Source organism: Cherax quadricarinatus, chromosome 7 (genome assembly GCF_038502225.1).
Source record: "Cherax quadricarinatus isolate ZL_2023a chromosome 7, ASM3850222v1, whole genome shotgun sequence".
In the NCBI taxonomy this organism is placed as follows: domain Eukaryota; kingdom Metazoa; phylum Arthropoda; class Malacostraca; order Decapoda; family Parastacidae; genus Cherax; species Cherax quadricarinatus.
Genome location: NC_091298.1, coordinates 4,134,104 through 4,156,457, shown reverse-complemented (window position 1 = coordinate 4,156,457; position 22,354 = coordinate 4,134,104). Strand labels below are relative to the sequence as shown.

General features: G+C 38.8%; 1 protein-coding gene across 10 annotated transcripts in view; it reads left to right on the top strand.

Annotated features, from left to right (window-relative positions):
- Positions 1–22,354, top strand: part of LOC128686781 (protein prune homolog 2) — a 123,345-nt gene that overhangs the window by 64,258 nt on the left and 36,733 nt on the right. For 8 of the 10 annotated variants that reach the window (XR_008406700.2, XM_053773838.2, XM_053773839.2 and 5 more), the window contains 7 exons: positions 76–247; positions 3,240–3,402; positions 4,473–4,655; positions 4,966–5,238; positions 7,292–7,413; positions 10,703–10,842; positions 20,603–20,708. Coding sequence is in view for 9 of the 10 variants with exons in the window: in XM_053773838.2 (XP_053629813.1) it covers positions 76–247; positions 3,240–3,402; positions 4,473–4,655; positions 4,966–5,238; positions 7,292–7,413; positions 10,703–10,842; positions 20,603–20,708 (1,159 nt within the window). In the remaining variant the exon portion in view is untranslated. The remainder of the gene's footprint in view (positions 1–75; positions 248–3,239; positions 3,403–4,472; positions 4,656–4,965; positions 5,239–7,291; positions 7,414–10,702; positions 10,843–20,602; positions 20,709–22,354) is intronic. The other 2 variants (XM_053773842.2, XM_070082232.1) reach the window with 1 other exon arrangement.

Here is a 22,354-nt window from a genome sequence, read left to right as displayed (position 1 = left end):
CTCCATTTTCCTTAAAACTTAAAATATAAATAAATATAAACCATATAAATTCACCTAATTAGATCATTCATGCAGCTCGGTGGGAGACGGCATTGGGGACCCAGCCAGTGAGGAGAGTATGGATGTATCGGAAACCAGCAACAGCAGTGGAACACTAGCCAACCAGTCGCCACTTTCAGACCACATCCCTAACAACATTTACACCTTTGAACCTGGCGTCCGTGACCCCCTAAGATTCCCCATGCAGGTAAAAAAATCACGTAGTTTTCAGCACTACTAGTGAGGTTCCTCATTTAGGTAGTAAAGATACCTACCCCAAACCAATACTGCCTTTCACCCAATTGTAGCATGCTCATACTATTAACTACTATCAACAGCTCACAATGTTATACTCCCATAATATAATTTGAATATTTACTACTGATATACAAAACCTACAAAATACATTCACCCTGTCCCAGTGTAACATCCCCAGATTGTAAATTGAGTAAACTTATTTTCTACTTTAAAAAAAAAGATGTGCAACTCAAACAAACTATGATTAATTCTTTAGTATTGAGTAGTCTGTAAGCCATTAAATTTAGTCTGCCCATAATGCCATGGCATGACGGTGGCTTTCTTTACACTGCAACTCATTATTGTAATCGCATAATATCAATGTTATCTTGCAAGGAAATAAAAATTGTATTGTATCTGCAACTCCTGAATTTTGAAATTAATATTTCATGATGATGGGGTTGTCTTCTGAAATAGTGGACCTGGTCTGATGATGCAGAAGACAACTGGACACTAACATATTAAGTAAACTCACAAAATGCTCTATATCCATGGAAAATTAGAGACTGAATGATTAGTGTATACATTAGTGAGCATAAACAATAAATTGGCCTGGTGGCAAAAGCTCTTGCTTCACACGGTGACGGTCCGGGTTCGATTCCCGGTGAAGGGGTGAAAACATCGGACGTGTTTCCTTACACCAGTTGTCTATGTTCACCCATCAGTAAATTGGGTACCTGGGTGTTAGTCGACTGGTGTGGGTCGCATCCTGGGACAAAACTGGCCTAATTTTCCTGAAATGCTCTGCATAACAAGGGGCTTTCTATGTAGTAGTATGTCATTGATGTCAGCTAGGCCTGTAGACCTTGTGCATGTACCTGTAGTAAATAAAAATAGTAATAATAGTGGGCTACAGCTCAGGGAACAACGAAAACAGACAGGTCCTGGACATGCCTGCTATGGTCTGGGTAAATGTTGGAATAAGAAGACTTGGCCCAATACTTTTGAGGACAACTGGGCACAATAGCTATGGACAAAATGTGGAATTGCAGATTTTTGTCCATTTTGTCCAATAATAAGACCATTTGTCCGATCAAATTTTTGTCTAAAACTGCTGAAATCCATTAATGAGAGGTCCAATAATGAGATGTTCCACATGTCTAATTCTTCTTGTCAACCAAATCTTTCAGTGGGCTGCAGAAAACAATATGAAGTTCAACGATGAGAAATTTCAATTACTCAGATATGGTAAACATGAGGAAATTAAATCTTCATCAGAGTACAAAACAAATTCTGGCCACAAAATAGAGCGAAACACCAACGTCAAAGACCTGGGAGTGATCATGTCGGAGGATCTCACCTTCAAGGACCATAACATTGTATCAATCGCATCTGCTAGAAAAATGACAGGATGGATAATGAGAACCTTCAAAACTAGGGAGGCCAAGCCCATGATGACACTCTTCAGGTCACTTGTTCTATCTAGGCTGGAATATTGCTGCACACTAACAGCACCTTTCAAGGCAGGTGAAATTGCCGACCTAGAAAATGTACAGAGAACTTTCACGGCGCGCATAACGGAGATAAAACACCTCAATTATTGGGAGCGCTTGAGGTTCCTAAACCTGTATTCCCTGGAACGCAGGAGGGAGAGATACATGATTATATACACCTGGAAAATCCTAGAGGGACTAGTACCGAACTTGCACACGAAAATCACTCACTACGAAAGCAAAAGACTTGGCAGACGATGCACCATCCCCCCAATGAAAAGCAGGGGTGTCACTAGCACGTTAAGAGACCATACAATAAGTGTCAGGGGCCCGAGACTGTTCAACTGCCTCCCAGCACACATAAGGGGGATTACCAACAGACCCCTGGCAGTCTTCAAGCTGGCACTGGACAAGCACCTAAAGTCAGTTCCGAATCAGCCGGGCTGTGGCTCGTATGTTGGTTTGCGTGCAGCCAGCAGCAACAGCCTGGTTGATCAGGCTCTGATCCACCAGGACGCCTGGTCTCAGACCGGGCCGCGGGGGCGTTGACCCCCGGAACTCTCTCCAGGTAAACTCCAGGTAAACTGTATACCATTCATGTACAGCTCTGGGAGGTTAAGGGTGAAAATCCTGAAGGTAACAAAGTAAGAATGTTTGAAAAAGGTGACTGGGAGGGTTAGATCGATGAGTCATGGAGGCAGATGAAATTGGTGGAAGGCTAGCCTTCAAACACCTATTACACAGCAGTAAAGGAGTGGAATCAGTTGCCTGATTATGTCAAAGCCAGTCTTAGTATAAAGCAGTTGAGGAAGAGAGCTAAAAGGTTCGTAATGGGTGAAGCTATAGTAAGAGAGTTAAGTGATTTCTTTTACAGTTAACTTTGGTGTAGATGTTATATTTAACTAAATTTTTTCACGTTAATGCTCGTGTAATTCATTTATTTTTATTACATTTTTTATTGTAATTCATTTCCATGCATTTCATTTACCCAGTTTGTTTTTACTGTTAATAATCATAACTGATTCTGGCTGCATCTAAAAGGCTAATATGTATTTAGGTATTATAAGAATCTCATTGGAAATAAGTCACATTGCTTGACTTTTTGTGGGTTATCCAAGGTAGTTTACACATATGAAGAAAAACTATTTGTGATCATCTGAAAAATATGTAATTGTACGTAGATAAACTTACAGGCAATTTCATGGTAGCATATTTTATAAATATTTCATTCCAATAAGTGTTTCACAAAATCTAATTTAAAAAAGCTCTTCACCATGCAAAAGGATGTCTGTAATACAAACTTGACTTATTTTTCTCAGCATTCTCATTAGCTCCTGCCCTTAGTCTGTTCGTTATCATTCTACTACTTCATTTTACTTAGATTTTTTTTGTATTTATTAAGTCTTTATTCTAATCATACAAGCTTTACTTATAGGTATATATACACCATTTTATCTTTCTCCTTGTCAGAACGGGCGACTTGTTGGTGCAGCTGTGGAGGGTGGGATTTTGCCTCCTGCAGGTATAGGAGGTGCTGCAGCAGCACTGGGTGCAGGTCATAAACCTTCACCTTTCAATCTTTCTCATCTTGAATATACTCTCCCAGATACCGAAATTTATGAACCTGAGACAGGTAACAGTATCCTAATGAACCCATGTTGCATAATCACCATACACTAGATATTCATTATGTCTAATGTCAATGTTAAGTTCATTGACCTCTGCATGCCTTTGATTTGATGTTTCATCCATCATTATATAACAAAAACATAGGATATTTCTGTCTCTTTTGGTTAGATGAGCAGATTCTGTCTGTAGAAATTGTGGGCGGTGTGTGGTGTAAATATTATGCAGAAAATTTGGAGTGTGGAAATTAGGAGAAGGTGTGGAGTTAATAAAAGTATTAGAGGGCTGAAGAGGGGTTGTTGAGGTGGTTTGGTCATTTAGAGAGAATGGATCAAAGTAGAATGACATGGAGAGCATTTAAATCTGTAGGGGAAGGAAGGTGGGGTAGGGGTCGTCCTCGAAAAGGTTGGAAGGAAGGGGTAAGGGAGGTTTTGTGGGCAAGGGGCTTGGACTTCCAGCAGGCGTGCATGAGCATGTTCGATAGGAGTGAATGGAGACGAATGGAATTTGGGACCTGACTAGCTGTTGGAGCGTGAGCAGGGTAATATTTAGTGAAGGGATTCAGAGAAACCAGTTATTTTTATGTAGCCGGACTTGAGTCCTGGAAATGGGAAGTACAATGCCTGCACTCTAAAGGTGGAGTTTCAGGATATTAGCAGTTTGGAGGGATATGTTGTGTATCTTTATACTTATATGCTTCTAAACTGTTGTGTTCTGAGCACACAGTGTTGAATGATGCTGAAAGTATTTTCTTTTTAGGATTTTCTTTCTTTTTGGGTCACCCTACCTAGGTGGGAGATGGCCGACTTGTTAAAAAAAAAAGAAAAAGAAAAAAAAAAAGAGTAGATTATTATCGTTACATTCTTGATGGGAGCATTACACCCATAGGGGTCATATAACACTTGGGATAGGGAGGCTACAGTCTAATTCCCTTGATAAAGAGCCCTTCAGTGGCAAAAGGAACCTTTATTGAGAGGAACATTAGAGAGTAGACCTACTGTTAAGAGTGCAAATGGTCCATTAGAAGAATTTCTTTATCCATTCTGCTGTTCTGATATTGTTCTGTTGTTCCATCAGTTGACTTTCCAAACTCCCCTACTGCCCTACGATACATGGTGCATCCTGATGATGACTGTACTGGTGTGCGTTTGGCAGAGAGAGAGGAAACCACACAACCACCTGTTACACCCACAGAAGAGGATCGATCAGTATACACTGCTGTGGTTTCTCCGCCCACTGGTCAGGTTACTCTCAGGAAAGGCAAGTTAAAAAGACCAGAGATAATTGCAATGCTTTCACAGTTTTGCAACTGATACATTTGTGCAGACTAGAAGCTTTTCATGGGAGCCCAAGTTTTACAGTATTCAAAATGGGTCTTTATTTTCAATAGCTTTATTTAAAGATAGCTCCATGATGATAAATTTTAGGCTTGTGGTTCCAAATTTTTTCAAGCCATATTTGTTTTTCTTTGTATCTGCATCATTTTTCACTCATACCTAATTACATCTTATTTCTCCAATTTTTTTTTTCATAGTTTAATTACGTTGCATCTTTTCTCATTTCTTCACAGAACGTCCCTCCAGTCTTGAAGTAAATCGTAAAAAACGTCTTACAGTGACTGAGGAATTGTTAACAGTGGCTGTTGATGATGACCAACATTCCATATCTTCTCTCAGTCAACACAGTGATGATGATGATGATGATGCTCAGATGCTCTCTCATGATGAGTTTACAGACATGCTTACACCCGATGACATTGATACTCCCGATGAGTTGGAAGAGTCCATCATGGAAAGTGAGTCAGTTCTCGGCACCAAGTCTTTGAAGTCGTATGAAGGCTACGGTAAAATTCAGTAATTTTTTGTTTTTTTTTTTGTCACTTGATGGAAAGATTTTGCCTTCTACCAATGTCTACAGTGGATTTTGTTTCAGTATTGTCCAGCCCATCCTCATCTCATAAGAATGTATTTCACCAATATGTTTAAAACCATGCTCACAGCCCTTGTTAGTACAAATATGTTGTGGGCCTGCAAATATGTTCAATAAAATAGGCAAGCAAAATCAGTAACATGGTATTTGTATGGCACATATTTGGGGAAAATGTTATTTGTAGGACTGAAAACAAGTCTGTTTAGACAGTCAATAAATAACATTTAACATGAAAATTGACTACATAATATCAGATTGACACGTGTCTGCTGACCTGGCAGCTATGAATTGCTGAATTCTATCATAGTTTTAATGTAAAAAGTTATATTACATTAGTTTTTATTATAAAAAATTAACTTTGTTCATTCTTAAATAAAATCTATGCACATATTGTTGGCATTTCTTCAGTGTTGAAATGTAACTGAACAATTAATCTGAATGTTAATAATGACAATAATAATAGTGGAATGACTGAATTAGCAAGTAAGGAGGTGAGTACATTCTTATTTTCTTTATTACCAGTTTTGTTATCACTACCAACAACAATAACAAACTGCAATACCTGACTGGTCTTCTTACATACTTGTATGGAGTATATAGTATTCAGTGGTGGTGGGAGGTCCATTTCCCATTTAGCTACTTATCCTATTGTACCCTGATGAAGAACTCCCTTATGCCTTTATATTTGTCTCATCTGTTTGCTACCCATCTGCTCTAAGTTTCCCTTTCCTTGCATCTGTGCAGTCATTGACTATGAGGATCAGTGGCTGCTAGCTACTAGTACTGGCTCTTCCATGATGGGTTCCTTTTGCACCCTTCCTGACAGTGACCAATACTGTTATCTTTATGATACTCTCACTGTTACTGTTATATTCTTACCTCTTTTCCCCTGCAGGCAGTGTTGATTTGTATAGTATGGTATCCCCATCCCCCTTGTCCTCTCCCACTGATTTAACTAATGGCTTATATATTTTTGAAGTTATGCCTGTTGGTTTAGTACAAGTAATTGATTGGAAATTAAAAATAAGTTACAATATAATTTACAGGGTATTCATTAAAATTTGACAAGTGTAATATAGCTGGTTGGAAAAGGCTGAATAGTGCATTGTGAGTTAATGAGGCATTAGTTACACTTAGGCATTGTTCACTAAATTGCTAAAAGGCATAGTACGTGAAGAGAAAAAGAGAAGCAGAATGAATAGTGAGGGAGTACAAAAGGAGAGTAAACAACAAATGGGTCTGTCAGCAAATTTTAATGAGAATACAATACAAAACATTGGATTTGAATGTTAAAAACAAAAGAAGGGTGATGTTAGCTTGTTTGCAGGGGAGGGCACTGGATAGATAGAATATTTTGAGGAGTTGTTAAATGTTGCTAATTGAAGGGAAGCATAAATATCATCCATTGGGCAAGGAGGAATAATGTTAAGTAGGAGTAAGGAACACTCGGGTGAATGTGGGAGAAGTGTGTGAGGCAGGGTGTAGAATGAAAGGGGGTAAAATAGCTGGGACAAATGGGATTAAGATCGAGATGCTTAAAGCTGGTGATGATAGTTTTATAATGGTTGCGTGAAAAAAGGGAAACTACCTAAGGAATGGCAGAGATCATGCATAGTTCCTTTGTGTAAGGGGTAAAAAAGGGACAAGAGAATGTAAGAAACTTTGCAAAATACTCCTGTTGAGCATATGTACTTTGTACAGTGTACAAGTAGAATTATTGAGAGTTAAGTATAAGACAAAGTAAGATTGTATAGGAACAAGGAGAGTTTAGAGAGGATTGGGAATAGTACCCGAGCTTATGTATGTGTTTGTCAGTCTTTTAATAACATCATTAACTTTTTCATTTATATCATGCTCTGGAGAATAAGTTCATACAGTACCAAATTTTACAGTTTTCCTTTTCTGTTTTCCAGCTTTTTATATGATGTTCCCTGCCATGTACTGATCTCATTTGCTGTTTGTTTCAGGACTTGGACCTCAACCTAGGATAGACCCATTACCTGAATACACAGTGACGCAGGAAACCACTGAAGAGAGATCATGGAGGTCTGTTGTCATCTCTGGAATTGAGAGACGAATTGATATGAAAGTTAGTGTCAAAATTTGGTACTTAATGAGTGGTTATAAATGGCATGCTAAACAATTATATATATTGATTTTTTTTAGTAAAAAATAAGGATATGATTTTTTTGAAGTATGGAATATGAATATGGTTGTTTAATATATTTATAGATGGGGTTGTAAAAGAAGTAAATGCTAGGGTGTTGGGGAGAGGGGTGGGATTAAATTATGAGGAGTCAAATACAAAATGGGAATTGACAGTTACATTTTGTTAATGATACTGTGCTTATGGGAGATTCTAAAGAAAAATTGCAAAGGTTAGTGGACGAGTTTGGGAGTGTGTGTAAAGGTAGAAAGTTGAAAGTGAAGATAGAAAAGAGTAAGGTGATGAGGGTATCAAATGATTTAGATAAAGAAAAATTGGATATCAAATTGGGGAGGAGGAGTATAGAAGAAGTGAATGTTTTCAGATATTTGGGAGTTGACATGTCAGCGGATGGATTTACGAAGGATGAGGTTAATCGTAGAATTGATGAAGGAAAAAAGGCGAGTTGTGCATTGAGGTATATGTGGAGACAAAAAATGTTATCTATGGAGGCAAAGAAGGGAATGTATGAAAGTATAGTGGTACAAACACTTATATGGGTGTGAAGCTTGGGTTGTAAATGCTGCAGCGAGGAGGCAGTTGGAGGCAGTGGAGATATCCTGTCTAAGGGCAATATGTGGTGTAAATATTATGCAGAAAATTCGGAGTGTGGAAATTAGGAGAAGGTGTGGAGTTAATAAAAGTATTAGTCAGAGGGCTGAAGAGGGGTTGTTGAGGTGGTTTGGTCATTTAGAGAGAATGGATCAAAGTAGAATGATATGGAGAGTGTATAAATCTGTAGGGGAAGGAAGGTGGGGTAGAGGTCGTCCTCAAAAAGGTTGGAGGAAGGGGGTAAAGGAGGTTTTGTGGGTGAGGGGCTTGGACTTCCAGCAAGCGTGCGTGAGCGTGTTAGATAGGAGTGAATGGAGACGGATGGTATTTGGGACCTGACGAGCTGTTGGAGTGTGAGCAGGGTAATATTTAGTGAAGGGATTCAGGGAAACCGGTTATTTTTATATAGCCAGACTTGATTCCTGGAAATGGGAAGTACAATGCCTGCACTTTAAAGGAGGGGTTTGGGATATTGGCAGTTTGGAGGGATATGTTGTGTATCTTTATACATATATGCTTCTAAACTGTTGTATTCTGAGCACCTCTGCAAAAACAGTAATTATGTGTGAGTGAGGTGAAAGTGTTGAATGATGATGAAAGTATTTTCTTTTTGGAGATTTTCTCTCTTTTTGGGTCACCCTGCCTCGGTGGGAGACGGCCGACTTGTTAAAAAAAAAAAGTATGTAAATATATTTTAAAAGGTATTCATTTTGTGTAGATATTTTTATTCTTTATTTACAGATAACATGTATCTGTAATTCTGCTGCCCGACCTGGTCACAGACCGGGCTGCAGGGGCATTGATCCCCAAAACCATCTCCAGGTATAATCCAGGTATACAAAAGCACAGTAAAAATGGGTTATACAAAAACAAAATAAATTAAGCAAAAGGTATCATGGTTAACTGATATAAGCAAGACAAACACGAAGCAGTGAATATGAAGTACAGTGATGAAACCAAGATTATGTGATGTCCTCCAGCCCAGTATGCTCCTGCTTTATCTACTCTTTCCTCTCAGATCTACTTGGAGTTCATTACCTTTGTAACTTGTTCAGCTATCAAAACTTTGGGGCCCAGTCCCTGGACCCATTATGTACCTTTGTAATCTTTTGACTACCACCCACAGGATAGGTATGGAGTGCATAATAAAGATATTAAATTAACTAAACTTTCCTCTTAGGGAGGAAGCATTCATAATGCTGTCCTTTATCTAATGTGCTCCTCAAGGAAGGTGTCTTGATGCAGGTGCAGGGTTCTTGATTCAAGGAACTAGACTTATCCTCTTCTTCCTTGGATCAAACCTGAATGCCTCCCATTTTCCAAGTGCTATATGATCTCTATGGGTTCATTGTTTACCCCTGATGAAAATGAATAGAGAAATCAGTCTGCTGCAGCAATTCACCTAAAATGGTGTCATCCATGGCTGTGGCAGTTCCTGAGACACTTGAAAGCCCTAGATATAAGCAGATAATGTTGTTGGCAGAGTGAAGACTGACCACCACCATTCAGCCTGACTGTGTATAAGAGGAACCTGCATGACTGCCTTAGGGACAGCATTGGTCTTCATAAGGGGCAGTTCCAAGAGGGAGCAGCTGTAAGTTAAGATTCTCCCAAAACTTCCATCAGTCCCCAAATAATAATAATATTGTTTCAAGTCCCCGCCTCCTCTTTGCATTAGATTGCCAGCCCAAAGCTTCTCTTATATAAAACTTATGGAGCTGCCACTGGTCTGCAGACTGTCTTTTGTGTTGAATGATCCTTTTGGCCACCCAAGCCACTGTCTCTGCCAACCCATTAAACTGAGAATAGTGAGTAAATGACAGGCTGATTGTGACTCCTCACTCCTTGAAAAAATCATACATTTCATTGGTGGTAAGGCTGGTGCTAATGCTCTTACTGCTGCTTCTTGGTATCATTTGGTGGAAGATCATCATCTTTCAACAAACCGGCCATTTCCCACGGAGGCAGGGTGGCACAAAAGGAAAAACGAAAATTTCTCCTTTTAAATTTAGTAATAGATACAGAAGGGGTTACTAGCCCCTTGTTCCCAGCATTTTAGTCGCCTCTTATGACAAGCGTGGCTTACAGAGGAAGAATTCTGTTCCACTTTCCTGTGAAGATAAGAGGAAATAAACAAGAACAAGAACTAACAGGAAAATAGAAGAAAACCGAGAGGGGTGTGTATATATATGCTTGTACATGCATGTGTAGTGTGACCCAAATGTAAGTAGAAGTAGCAAGATGTACCTGAAACCTTGCATGCTAATGAAACAGAAAAAAGACACCAGCAATTCTACCACCATGTACAACAATTACAGGCTTCCATTTTACACTCACTTGCCAGGACAGTAGTACCTCTCTGGGTGGTTGCGGTCTACCAACCTGCTACCTAGGGTAATGTAGTTTATATGTAATAAAACATTGGTATGCACAAAAGAAGCCACTCTTATGCAATGCATTTTGGGCACACTAATCTTAATGCTTAAAGACTACTTAATATTTAGACATGACATTGACACGACTTTTAATTTCAGGGGCCCTGACAGTGAAAGGCTTAAACCTAATTATCCAAGCAGTAACAACATAAATACCATGTAACTGGGTACATTTAATTTTACAGGTAATTGAGCCATATAAGAAGGTTCTAAGTCATGGAGGTTACCTTCTTGGAAGCAATGAAGCTGTCATAGTGTTTTCTGCATGCTTCTTGCCAGACAGATCACGCAAAGATTATGATTATGTTATGGACAATCTTTTCATGTGAGTAATTTGAGAATTTTGTTAAGGTAAGAGTAAACTTATTGAATCAGTATTACTACAGTTGGTGGGTTAACCCAAACTTATGTAAACCTTTGGATATAAAACCTGTAATTTGACTACCTATTTATCCTATAAGAATGCCACTGTTTCAATTCATTTCCTTATCCTTCTTCCAAATTGTATTACTATATACATTTTTTGAACACAGCTGTTTCATCAAGGTTGGGTGACTCAAAGAATGAAGCACATTCACCATTATTTATTCTACAGTTGTCTTACCAGAAGTGTGTGAGCATCTCATTTTAAATGAACCTTTGAACTGCAGCATCAGCCATCTATATACCTCTGTTTCAATTTTTCTGTCATCCTCATCATGTTTTTTCTGGTACTGGTACATACAAACCCTACTGTTAATCACATAATTTTTTTTTTTTTAGTACACCAACCATTTCCCACCAAAGTAAGAAGTAAGTGGTTTGTTAACAAAGAATTTTTAAGTGATTAACAATACTGTAGTTTATATGTGGTATAGTACCAAATATGAGCTATGTGATGAGGATGACCAAAAAAATTGACTTGAATGTATTAGACAGAAGTAAGCATCCAGGTGCTCTTGCTTTTAAGTGGTCACTGGAATTCACCTAGGTCAAATCAGGCATTACAGTAACTATGAAACAACAACTGAAATAACACATTTAAGTTATAACATGGTAAAACTCCTATTAGTAAAAGCAAAAATCATTAGACTTATTCACTTTACTTCAAAACTATCCAAGGACTTCCTAGGAAGGGTAGTGTGAGCAGCGGTAGGTAGAATGGGGCATAACGAGTATTACAAGTGTACATGTTAACAAAAGGGTGTGTTTGTAAAAAAAATTCTAGAAATTTTATTTTGCATATTTTAACCTCTCGGACGTGCATTGTATATTTGTATTAAAGCACGTACATAGATTGTCTGTCATACACAATAACGTAGTGGTATGTAACATAGTAATAACAATAACAAATTTATTTTAGCATGATACGTGTTTGTACAAAGCAGTGTATCAATTTGGTGAACATGCCAAATGCCCCTTTATATGCAGAGCATTTTGGGCAAGCTTAAGACTAACGTAAGATTAATAAGGCAATAACAGTACTGTAATTTTACATATGGTCATTAGGTGAGTTACAGTGAATAGAAGAAAATTGAATATTCAGCTAGTTCACACTATGTGGCTTTAGTAAGTTCGGCAGAGAATAATTACAGTTTTGATGTAGTATTAAAAAATACAGTATTACAATTTAGCATAATTTAAAACAATTAAGTTGAAAATTTTTTAAGTTTTCCTGTAATTGTTTTACATGATGGTAGGATTGCTGGTGTCCTTTTTTCTGTCTCATAAACATGCAAGATTTCAGGTACGTCTTGCTACTTCTACTTACACTTAGGTCACACTACACATACATGAACAAGCATATATATACACACCCCTCTGGGTTTTCTGCTATTTTCTTTCTAGTTCTTGTTCTTGTTTATTTCCTCTTATCTCCATGGGGAAGTGAAACAGAATTCTTCCTCCGTAAGCCATGTGTGTTGTAAGAGGCGACTAAAATGCCGGGAGCACGGGGCTAGTAACCCCTTCTCCTGTATATATTACTAAATGTAAGAGGAGAAACTTTCTTTTTTCCTTTTGGGCCATCCTGCATTGTTGGGATATGGCCAGTGTGTTGAAAGAAAAGAAAGAAATTTTAAGTTTAAAGTAATGATTAAATAGTTGAGCAATCATCAAGCACAATTTAGAATATGAAGTACAGTGGACCCCCGGTTTACGATATTATTTCATTCCAGAAGTATGTTCAGGTGCCAGTACTGAATGAATTTGTTCCCATAAGGAATATTGTGAAGTAGATTAGTCCATTTCAGACCCCCAAACATACACGTACAAATGCACTTACATAAATACACTTACATAATTGGTCGCATTGGGAGCTGATCGTAAAGCGGGGGTCCACTGTACGTATTACAATTTAGCACAATTTAAAACAATAAAATTGAAACAATTGCAAGTTTGAAATAGTGAGCAAATAGGTAGCAGCCATCAAGCACAATATACAGTAATGAAACTGAAACAATTTTAAGTTTGAAGTAAATGATCAAATAGTTGAGCAGTCATAAATTATTTAGGAGTGTTTTGGTAACTTTTGGGTAACTGGTAGATGTTAAGTAAAGTGTTTGTCTGGTTAATTTTGGGTGATGAGGTGATTTCTAAGTAGGGCTTTAAATTGATTTGTATGCAGGGGCCCTTTAGTGTGTTCTGGCATTGAATTCCAGATCTTCAGGCCCTTTATGTGCATAGCATATTTGCATAGGGAGAGATGGACACGAGGGATATCGAAGAGTGATTTGTTCCTTGTATTATGACACAGTTACTTTTTGCTGATGATACTGTGCTTATGGGTGATTCTAAAGAAAAGTTGCAAAGGTTAGTGGACGAGTTTGGGAGGGTGTGTAAAGGAAGTTATTTTTATATAACCAGACTTCAGTACTGGAAATGGGAAGTACAATGCCTGCACTTTAAAAGAGGGGTTTGGGATATTGGTAGTTTGGAGGGATGTGTCATATATCTTTATATGTGCTTCTAACCTAGGTAGTAGATTGGTAGACAGCAACCGCCCAGGGAGGTACTACCGTCCTGCCAAATGAGTGTAAAACGAAAGCCTGTAATTGTTTTACATGATGGTAGGATTGCTGGTGTCCTTTTTTCTGTCTCATGAACATGCAAGATTTCAGGTACGTCTTGCTACTTCTACTTACACTTAGGTCACACTACAAATACGGGCGCCTGGCAAACCTGCGGATAGCGTTCCGATACCTCAGTAAGGATTCGTTCAAGACTCTGTATACCATTTACGTCAGGCCCATACTGGAGTATGCAGCACCAGTTTGGAATCCACACCTAGTCAAGCACGTCAAGAAATTAGAGAAAGTGCAAAGGTTTGCAACAAGACTAGTCCCAGAGCTACGGGGATTGTCCTACGAAGAAAGGTTGAGGGAAATCGGCCTGACGACACTGGAGGACAGGAGAGTCAGGGGAGACATGATAATGACGTATAAAATACTGCGCGGAATAGACAAGGTGGACAAAGACGGGATGTTCCAGAGATGTGACACAGACACAAGAGGTCACAATTGGAAGTTGAAGACTCGGATGAATCAAAGGGATGTTAGGAAGTATTTCTTCAGTCACAGAGTAGTTAGGTCGTGGAATAGCCTAGAAAGTGACGTAGTGGAGGCGGGAACCATACATAGTTTTAAGGCGAAGTATGATAAAGCTCATGGGGCAGGGAGAGAGAGGACCTAGTAGCAATCAGCGAAGAGGCGGGGCCAGGAGCTATGACTCGACCCCTGCAACCACAAATAGGTGAGTACATACATGTACAAGCATATATATACACACTCCTCTGGGTTTTCTTCTATTTTCTTTCTAGTTCTTAGTCTTGTTTATTTCCTCTTATCTCCATGGGGAAGTGGAACAGAATTCTTCCTCTGTAAGCCATGCGTGTTGTAAGAGTCGACTAAGATGTCGGGAGCAATGGGTTAGTAATCCCTTCTCCTGTATAGATTACTAAATTTAAAAAGAGAAACTTTTGTTTTTCTTCGTGGGCCACCCTGCCTCGGTGGGATACGGCCGGTTTGTTGAAAAAAAATGCTTCTAAACTGTTGTATCTGGGTGTGTCTGCAAAAACAGTGATTGTGTGAGTGAGGTGAAAGTGTTGAATGATGATGAAAGTATTTTCATTTCGGGGATTTTCTTTCTTTTTGGGTCACCCTGACTTGGTGGGAGATGGCCAATTTATTGAAAAGAAAAAAATTATGCCTGTGTGTTCTGTTGTAGTTATCAAGGAGGAGTTTGAGACGGTTAATATTTGAATATAATGTTTTGTGTGTGTGGTAGGCACAATAATAAGTGTGGATGTTTTGTATGCAGTGGTCCCTCGTTTATCGTCGTTAATCCGTTCCTGGAAGTGCGATGATTATCGAAAAAGATGATTTTCGAATCAATTTTCCCCATAAGAAATAATGTAAATACAATTATTCCGTTCCTGATACCCAGAAGTATTAAAACAAAAAATTTTTTTACATGAAATATAGATGTAGTACATAAACAATACAATGGGACATGATGAATGAAACAGTAACAGCATAACACTTACCTTTATTGGCGATTCTTCTTAGTGTATGGAAGACTGGAGGAGGAGAGAGATTGGATTAGTTACTGTTTGGAAGGGGAATCCCCTTCCATCAACACCTTAGGTACCAAATCCTTTTCTGGGGTTACTTCTTTTCTCTGTTTCTTAATGCCACTAGGACCAGCTTGAGAGTCAATGGAATCCTGTCTCGCAAAAAAAGTGTCCAGAGAGTTCTGTTTCTGGTGTCTCTTTAAAATTTCCCTAAAATGGGCCAAGACTCGGCCACTGTACAAGTTGCCAATATGGCTTGCAACATCCTTCTCAGGGTGATGTTTCTTCATAAATCTTTCCATCCTAACCCCACACTTCAAAAATCTCCTTAATTTCTGAAGAAGGCACCTTCCTCCATCTCTCTTCCTCCTCCTCTGCAGCAAGATTCAGAGCTGCGATCTGTTGCTGTTCCTGCTGAAGCTCTTGCAGCTCCTCATTGGTTAGCTCTTCGTTGTGGTCCTTCACCAACTCTTCCACATCCTCCAAACTCACATCCAACCCCATGGAACTCCCCAATGCCACAATAGAGTTCACAACTGACATTGGCTCATCAGGGTCAGCCACAAACCCTTCAAAATCCCTCTTGTGGACACAATCTGGCCACAGTTTTCTCAAATCAGAGTTCAAAGTCCTGGTAGTCACTCCCTCCCAAGCCTTACCTATAAGGCTTATGCAATGGAGGATACTGAAGTGTTCTTTCCAAAACTCTCTTAGGGTCAAGTGAGTGTCTGAGGCCACATTAAAGCACCTTTGAAACATTCCTTTGGTGTAGAGTTTTTTAAAGTTTGAAATGACCTGCTGGTCCGTGGGCTGGAGGAGAGGAGTGGTATTCGGGGGCAAGAACTTTACTGTGATGAACCCAAACTCCTTCAGAATTAGGTCATCCAAGTTTGGAGGATGAGCAGGTGCATTGTCTATTACTAGGAGGCACTTGAGATCCAATTTCTTTTCCAGGAGGTAATTCTTCACACTAGCGCCAAACACTTCATTGAACCACTCGACGAAAATATCCCTTGTGACCCATGCCTTATTATTAGATCTCCAAAACACACAAAATTTACTCTTCATAACATTTTTTTTTTTTTGAACACTGGGATTTTCAGAATGGTACACTAGTAACGGCTTCACTTTGAAATCCCCACTAGCATTAGCACAGAACATGAACGTCAGCCTGTCTTTCATAGGCTTGTGTCCTGGCAGTGGTTTTTTCCCCTGAGTAATGTAGGTCCTCTTTGGCATTTTCTTCCAAAAGAGGCCTGTTTCGTCACAATTGAACACTTGTTCAGGTTTCATTCCTTCAGCCTCTATGTACTCCTTGAATTCACTTATGAATTTTGTAGCTGCAATTTTGTCCAAACTGGCAGCCTCACCATGTCTTATCACACTGTGTATGCCACTATGGTTCTTAAATCTCTTAAACCAACCTTTGCTGGCCTTAAATTCACAAATATTACCAGATCGTCATGCAACTGCCTAGCCTTTTCACAAATAATCGACATCATAAGACTATCTCCTGCTAATTGATTCTCGTTTATCCACACCAATAATAACTTCTCAACCTCTTCGAGTACTGGTGATCTCATTTTTGTCAGCATATTTACCCCCTTTGCAACAACAGCTTCCTTGATTTCCTTTTTCTTGGCCATGATGGAAGATATGGTTGTACGGGATTTGTTATACATCCTGGCCAGTTCGGCCAAACGTACGCCACTTTCATATTGTTCAGTGATGTTTTTCTTAAATTCAATCGTATTTCTCAACTTCTTTACCAAAGGCTTGGCACTAGGAGCTTTCTTTGGAGCCATGGTAGCTTACTTAGCACTTGCAAGCACTAAATTGAATGGAATATTATGAAATACTATTTCGTATGAACACATGAGGGGACCGTTGCTCACTGGTAAACAATAGCACACTGGCTGGGAAGAGAGGCCGATGCGGCTCAGAGCCATGAGTACGCGTCCAGGACGAATGACGATTAGCGAGTCAACCAACCATTTGTGAGCCAATGTTTGGACTAAAATAATGCAACGATTTCCAAAAAGGATGACTATCGAGGCCGACTATTATCAAGGGGCCACTGTATTAAGCAAGTTAAGACGTAAAAAGCAGTGCAGTATACTGTCTTGTGTAGGAGTTGGTAATCAATCGCACTGCAGCTTTTTGTTGGGTTATTTAAGGTTTAAGGTGGTTTACTGTGGTTGAGCCCCATGTACAAATACCATAGGTGTGGTAAGGGTAAATGAGAGAGTGGTAAAGAGCAAGAAGAGCCGTTTGAGGTACATAGTACCGTATCTTTGATTGATGCCTACTGTTTTGGAGACTTTCTTGGATATTTGCTGTATGTGGGTCTGAAATTTCAGACTGCAGTTAAGGTGGAGACCTAGAAATTTGCCCTCTATGTGTCTTGGAATGGGTGAACCATTTATCAGTATGTTTAGCTGTACAGTTGAAGCTCTGTTTCCAAATAGCATGAAGTAGGTTTTGTCTATATTGAAAGTAAGTTTGTTGGTAGTCATCCAACTAGATATTTTTAATAGTTCGTAATTTACAGTAAGGGTAAGGCAACTGGGATTGATGGGATAAAGATAGAAATGTTAAAAGCAGGTGGGGATATAGTTTTGGAGTGGTTGGTGCTATTATTTAATAAATGTATGGAAGAGGGTAAGGTACCTAGGGATTGGCAGAGAGCATGCACAGTTCCTTTGTATAAAGGCAAAGGGGATAAAAGAGAGTGTAAAATCTAGAGGGGAATAAGTCTATTGAGTATACCTAGTAAAGTGTATGGTAGAGTTATTATTGAAAGAATTAAGAGTAAGACGGAGAATAGGATAGCAGATGAACAAGAAGGCTTTAGGAAAGGTAGGGGGTGTGTACACGAAGCGTTTACAGTGAAACATATAGGTGAACAGTATTTAGATAAGGGTAAAGAGGTTTTTGTGGTATTTATGGATTTGGAAAGGGCATATGATAGGGTGGATAGGGGGGGCAATGTGGCAGATGTTGCAGGTGTATGTTATAGGAGGTAGGTTACTGAAAGCAGTGAAGAGTTTTTATGAGGATAGTGAGGCTCAGGTTAGAGTATGTAGGAGAGAGGGAGATTATTTCCCAGTAAAGGTAGGCCTTAGACAAGGATGTGTGATGTCACCGTGGTTGTAAGAGAAGTGAATGCGAGGGTCTTGGCAAGAGGTGTGGAGTTAAAAGATAAAGAATAAAACACAAAGTGGGAGTTGTCACAGTTGCTCTTTGCTGATGACACTCTGCTTTTGGGAGAAGCTACAGAGATTGGTGGATGAATTTGGTAGGGTATGTAAAAGAAAATTAAAAGTGAATATAGGAAAGAGTAAGGTTATGAGGATAAAAAGATTAGGTAACAGAAGATTGGATATCAGATTGGAGGAAGAGAGTATAGAGGAGGTGAATGTATTCAGATATTTAGGAGTGGACGTATCAGCAGATGGGTCTATGAAGGATGAGTTGAATCATAGAATTGATGAGGGGAAAAGGGTGAGTGGTGTACTTAGGAGTCTCTGGAGACAAAGAACTTTGCCCGTGGAAGCAAAGAGGGGAATGTATGAGAGTATAGTTGTACCAACACTCTTGTATGGGTGTGAAGCATGGGTGATGAATGTTGCAACAAGGAGAAGGCTGGAGGCAGTGGAGATGTCATGTCTGAGGGCAATACACAAATAACCCGCACATAAAAGAGAGAAGCTTACGACGACGTTTCGGTCCGACTTGGACCATTGACAAAGTCACATAGTGTGACTTTGTCAATGGTCCAAGTCGGACCGAAATTTCGTCGTAAGCTTCTCTCTTTTATGTGCGGGTTATTTGTGTATCGTTCCAGTCACGGTATTGTGCCTTTTTTGTTATCTGAGGGCAATGTGTGGTGTGAATATAATGCAGAGAATTCATACTTTTGGAAATCAGGAGGTGTGGGATTACCAAAACTATTATCCAGAGGGCTGAGGAGGGGTTGTTGAAGTGGTTCAGGCATGTAGAGAGAATGGAACAACACAGAATGACTTCGAGAGTGTATAAATCTGTAGTGGAGGGATGGCGGGGTAGGGGTCGGCCTAGGAAAGGTTTGAGGGAGGGATTGAAGGAGGTTTTGTGTGCGATAGGCTTGGACTTCCAGCAAGCGTTTGTGAGCGTATGTGATAGGAGTGAATGGAGACAAGTGGGTTTAAATACTTGATGTACTGTTGGAGTGTGAGCAGGGTAACCTTTATGAAGGGATTCAGGGAAACCAGCAGGCTGGACTTGAGTCCTGGAGATGGGAAGTAAGTGTCTACACTCTGAAGGAGGGGTGTTAATGTTGGAATTTTTTTAACTGTAGTGTAAAGCACCCCTCTGGTAAGACAGTGATGGAGTGAATGATGATTAAAGTTTTTCTTTTTTGGACCACCCTGCCTTAGTGGGAATCGACCGATGTGTTAATAAAAAAAAAAATACAGTGTCTGTTAATATAGTAATACATTAGTGTACATTAGTTCAAGAATATGTATAATTGCATTGTTAGTACTTTTTTCGGTGTAAATCCAAACTTACAGGGGCTAAGAATGTTGTGAAATACTAAGTAGGAGTAGACTTGTTTGTGAATTAATTTTTCAAAGATTTTAGATAGTAGTGGCAAGTTTGATATAGGCCTATGGTAAGTTATCCTGGGAGAGACATCCTATTGTGGCAACTCATCCCTTAGTCTAAGCAGTGTCATCATGCAAAAGTGATACTGATGAATTATAAAATCTAAGTTATGCAAACATGATCTGGTTCTGGTTTCGACAAAAACTTGTAGTATTGGTAGTTCAGAATATAAGTTCAATCTGTATGATACTTAATGTTCTTCCATTTCTTATGTTCTGTTATTTTATACACATATGAAGTTAATATAAAAAAAAAACACAGGCAGGGTATGTTACAGGAAGTGTATGTTTAATAGTTTATGTAAGTAACTGAAATAAATAATGGAGGATTATTGCAGTGAATGTTGCAACCTTTGCTGATTAGTCATTTACAGTCAAATGATCTGAGAGTCAACTTCTGTGCCAGTGGCATCAGATCTTTGCACAATAGAATACGTATTGCTATCTGTGTATATTACGTAGTTGCAAATTTATTTTGTTAATGTTTTTACCTGCTCTGTCAATATTTTTTATTAAAACATGAAAAAATCACACTACAGTGGTACCTCGGGATACGAAATTAATTCGTTTCAGAAGGCTGTTTGAGTGCTGATACCAAACGAATTTGTTCCCATAAGGAATAATGTAAATTAGATTAATCCGTTTGAGACCCTCAAAAATACACTTACAAAAGCACTTACATAAATATGCTTACATAATTGTTCGAGTTTTGAGTTGTTCGTTTCCCAAGGTACCAGTGTATTTACACATCCTAGCTGTAATACTTTTCTTTAAAAATATAGGATGAAAAATTTAAATTTTTTTCAAATTAACTTGAATACAGGTACATATATTACTGTAATTAATAAATAAAATTACATTACAGTGAAAATATTTTCTTAATGGAACAGGTATGTATTGACAACTCTAGATCAACTGATAGCTGAAGATTATGTTCTGATCTACCTACATGGTGCCACAACCCGAGGGAACATGCCATCATTCGCCTGGCTTAAAGTAAGTACTTTGTTTTTTTATATTTCAAACCACTGATCTGGATAACCCTTGTGGGTTTGGGACTTAGTTATAATTATAATAATCAAACTAGTGAAAGCAAAATATCTTTTGCATAGTGTTGATCCTAAACCTTTCCTCACACTCTTGCTTTCAGTTTGAAGTAAGTGTGTATTGTTTTATTTGTGTAATACTGTAGCTAAATTAGAATTTTGATGGAGAACATGAAATATTCAGTATCCCATGGCCTGGTAGGCAATGTTCTTACTTCACACCACTTGGCAAAGGGTGGAAATATTGGGCATGCTTCCTTACACCTGTTGTCCCTGTTCACCTAGCAAGCAAGTAGGTACCTGGGTGTTAATGGACTGGTGTGGGTCACATCCTGGGGGTAGAAGAGTTAAGGACCCAAATGGAAATAAGACAGACAGTAATTGATGTCACACTGACTTATTTGGGTTATCCTGGGTGGCTAACCCTCCAGGGTTGAAAATCCAAACAAAATCTTATCTTATCAAAGTTACTAGTTGAAATAAGAATGTATAAATGAGATAAACATTGCCTCATCATTTAACCCTTTCAGGGTCCGTCCCGTAGATCTACGGCTTTACGTTCAGGGTCCAAACCGTAGATCTACGTCATGAGCTCAGCTCACTCTGATAAACTGTGAGTGGTACATTTGGGCCTAGATATGAGAGAATACATCTATGTGGTATGTGTGCACCACATAAAACAAATCCTGCAGCACACTGTGTATAATGAGAGAAAAAAAACTGAAATCATGATTTTTCGATTAAAACAGCAACTTTGCAGTGTTTTTTCGTATGTTTTTTATAGTTGTATTTGCGATTTCTTGGTCTCATTTGATAGAATGGAAGACATATTACAGAAATAGAGATGATTTTGATTGGTTTTAGCATTGGAAATGGCTTGAAACTGAGTTCAAAGTAGCGGAAATGTTAAATTTTTGCCGATATTCAAGAGTAAACAAACGACCTCACACGTCTAATACACACCAGCTGGTGGGTCTAATATACATTCACAAATATGGTGATGATATTTATACAATTATTACAATATTGCATAACAGTAAATCTTCTATTTTTTGGTGTGAATAAAAATTCATTATGTGAATAAAAAATCAAAATGGAATTTATTTGTAAAGCCTCAAAACGTAATTAATGAACAGAAAAAATTTTAGTTTAGTTCCAGGAATACCTACATTGTTTATTCTGGACCCTATTTTGAAATTGGAATATTTTGAACTTTGTGTTAAATTGGCCAAATTAACAATTTCCAATCACTTTATTTGTAGTTGAAATAGTTGACTTGGCGATTTCTTGTGCTCAATCGATATTATTATTATTATAATAAAAAAGAAGCGCTAAGCCACAAGGGCTATGCAGCGCTGCAGGGTAGGGAAGGAAGCGAGGGTATTGGGCGGCAGAAGGGAGGAGGGATGATCAGTAGGTTACAGAAAACAGCGGGGCAGGGGATAGTATGGGGGTAGAGGGTAGCAAGAGATTGAGGTAGAAAGGGCTGAAGGTATCAGAGTTTGTGAAGTAAGTCAGTTGTTGTCAAAAAGTCAATGAGAGAGTCTGGATGAAAGGTGGGTCCATCAACGAGAAGGGAAGGTAAAGAGAGAGCAG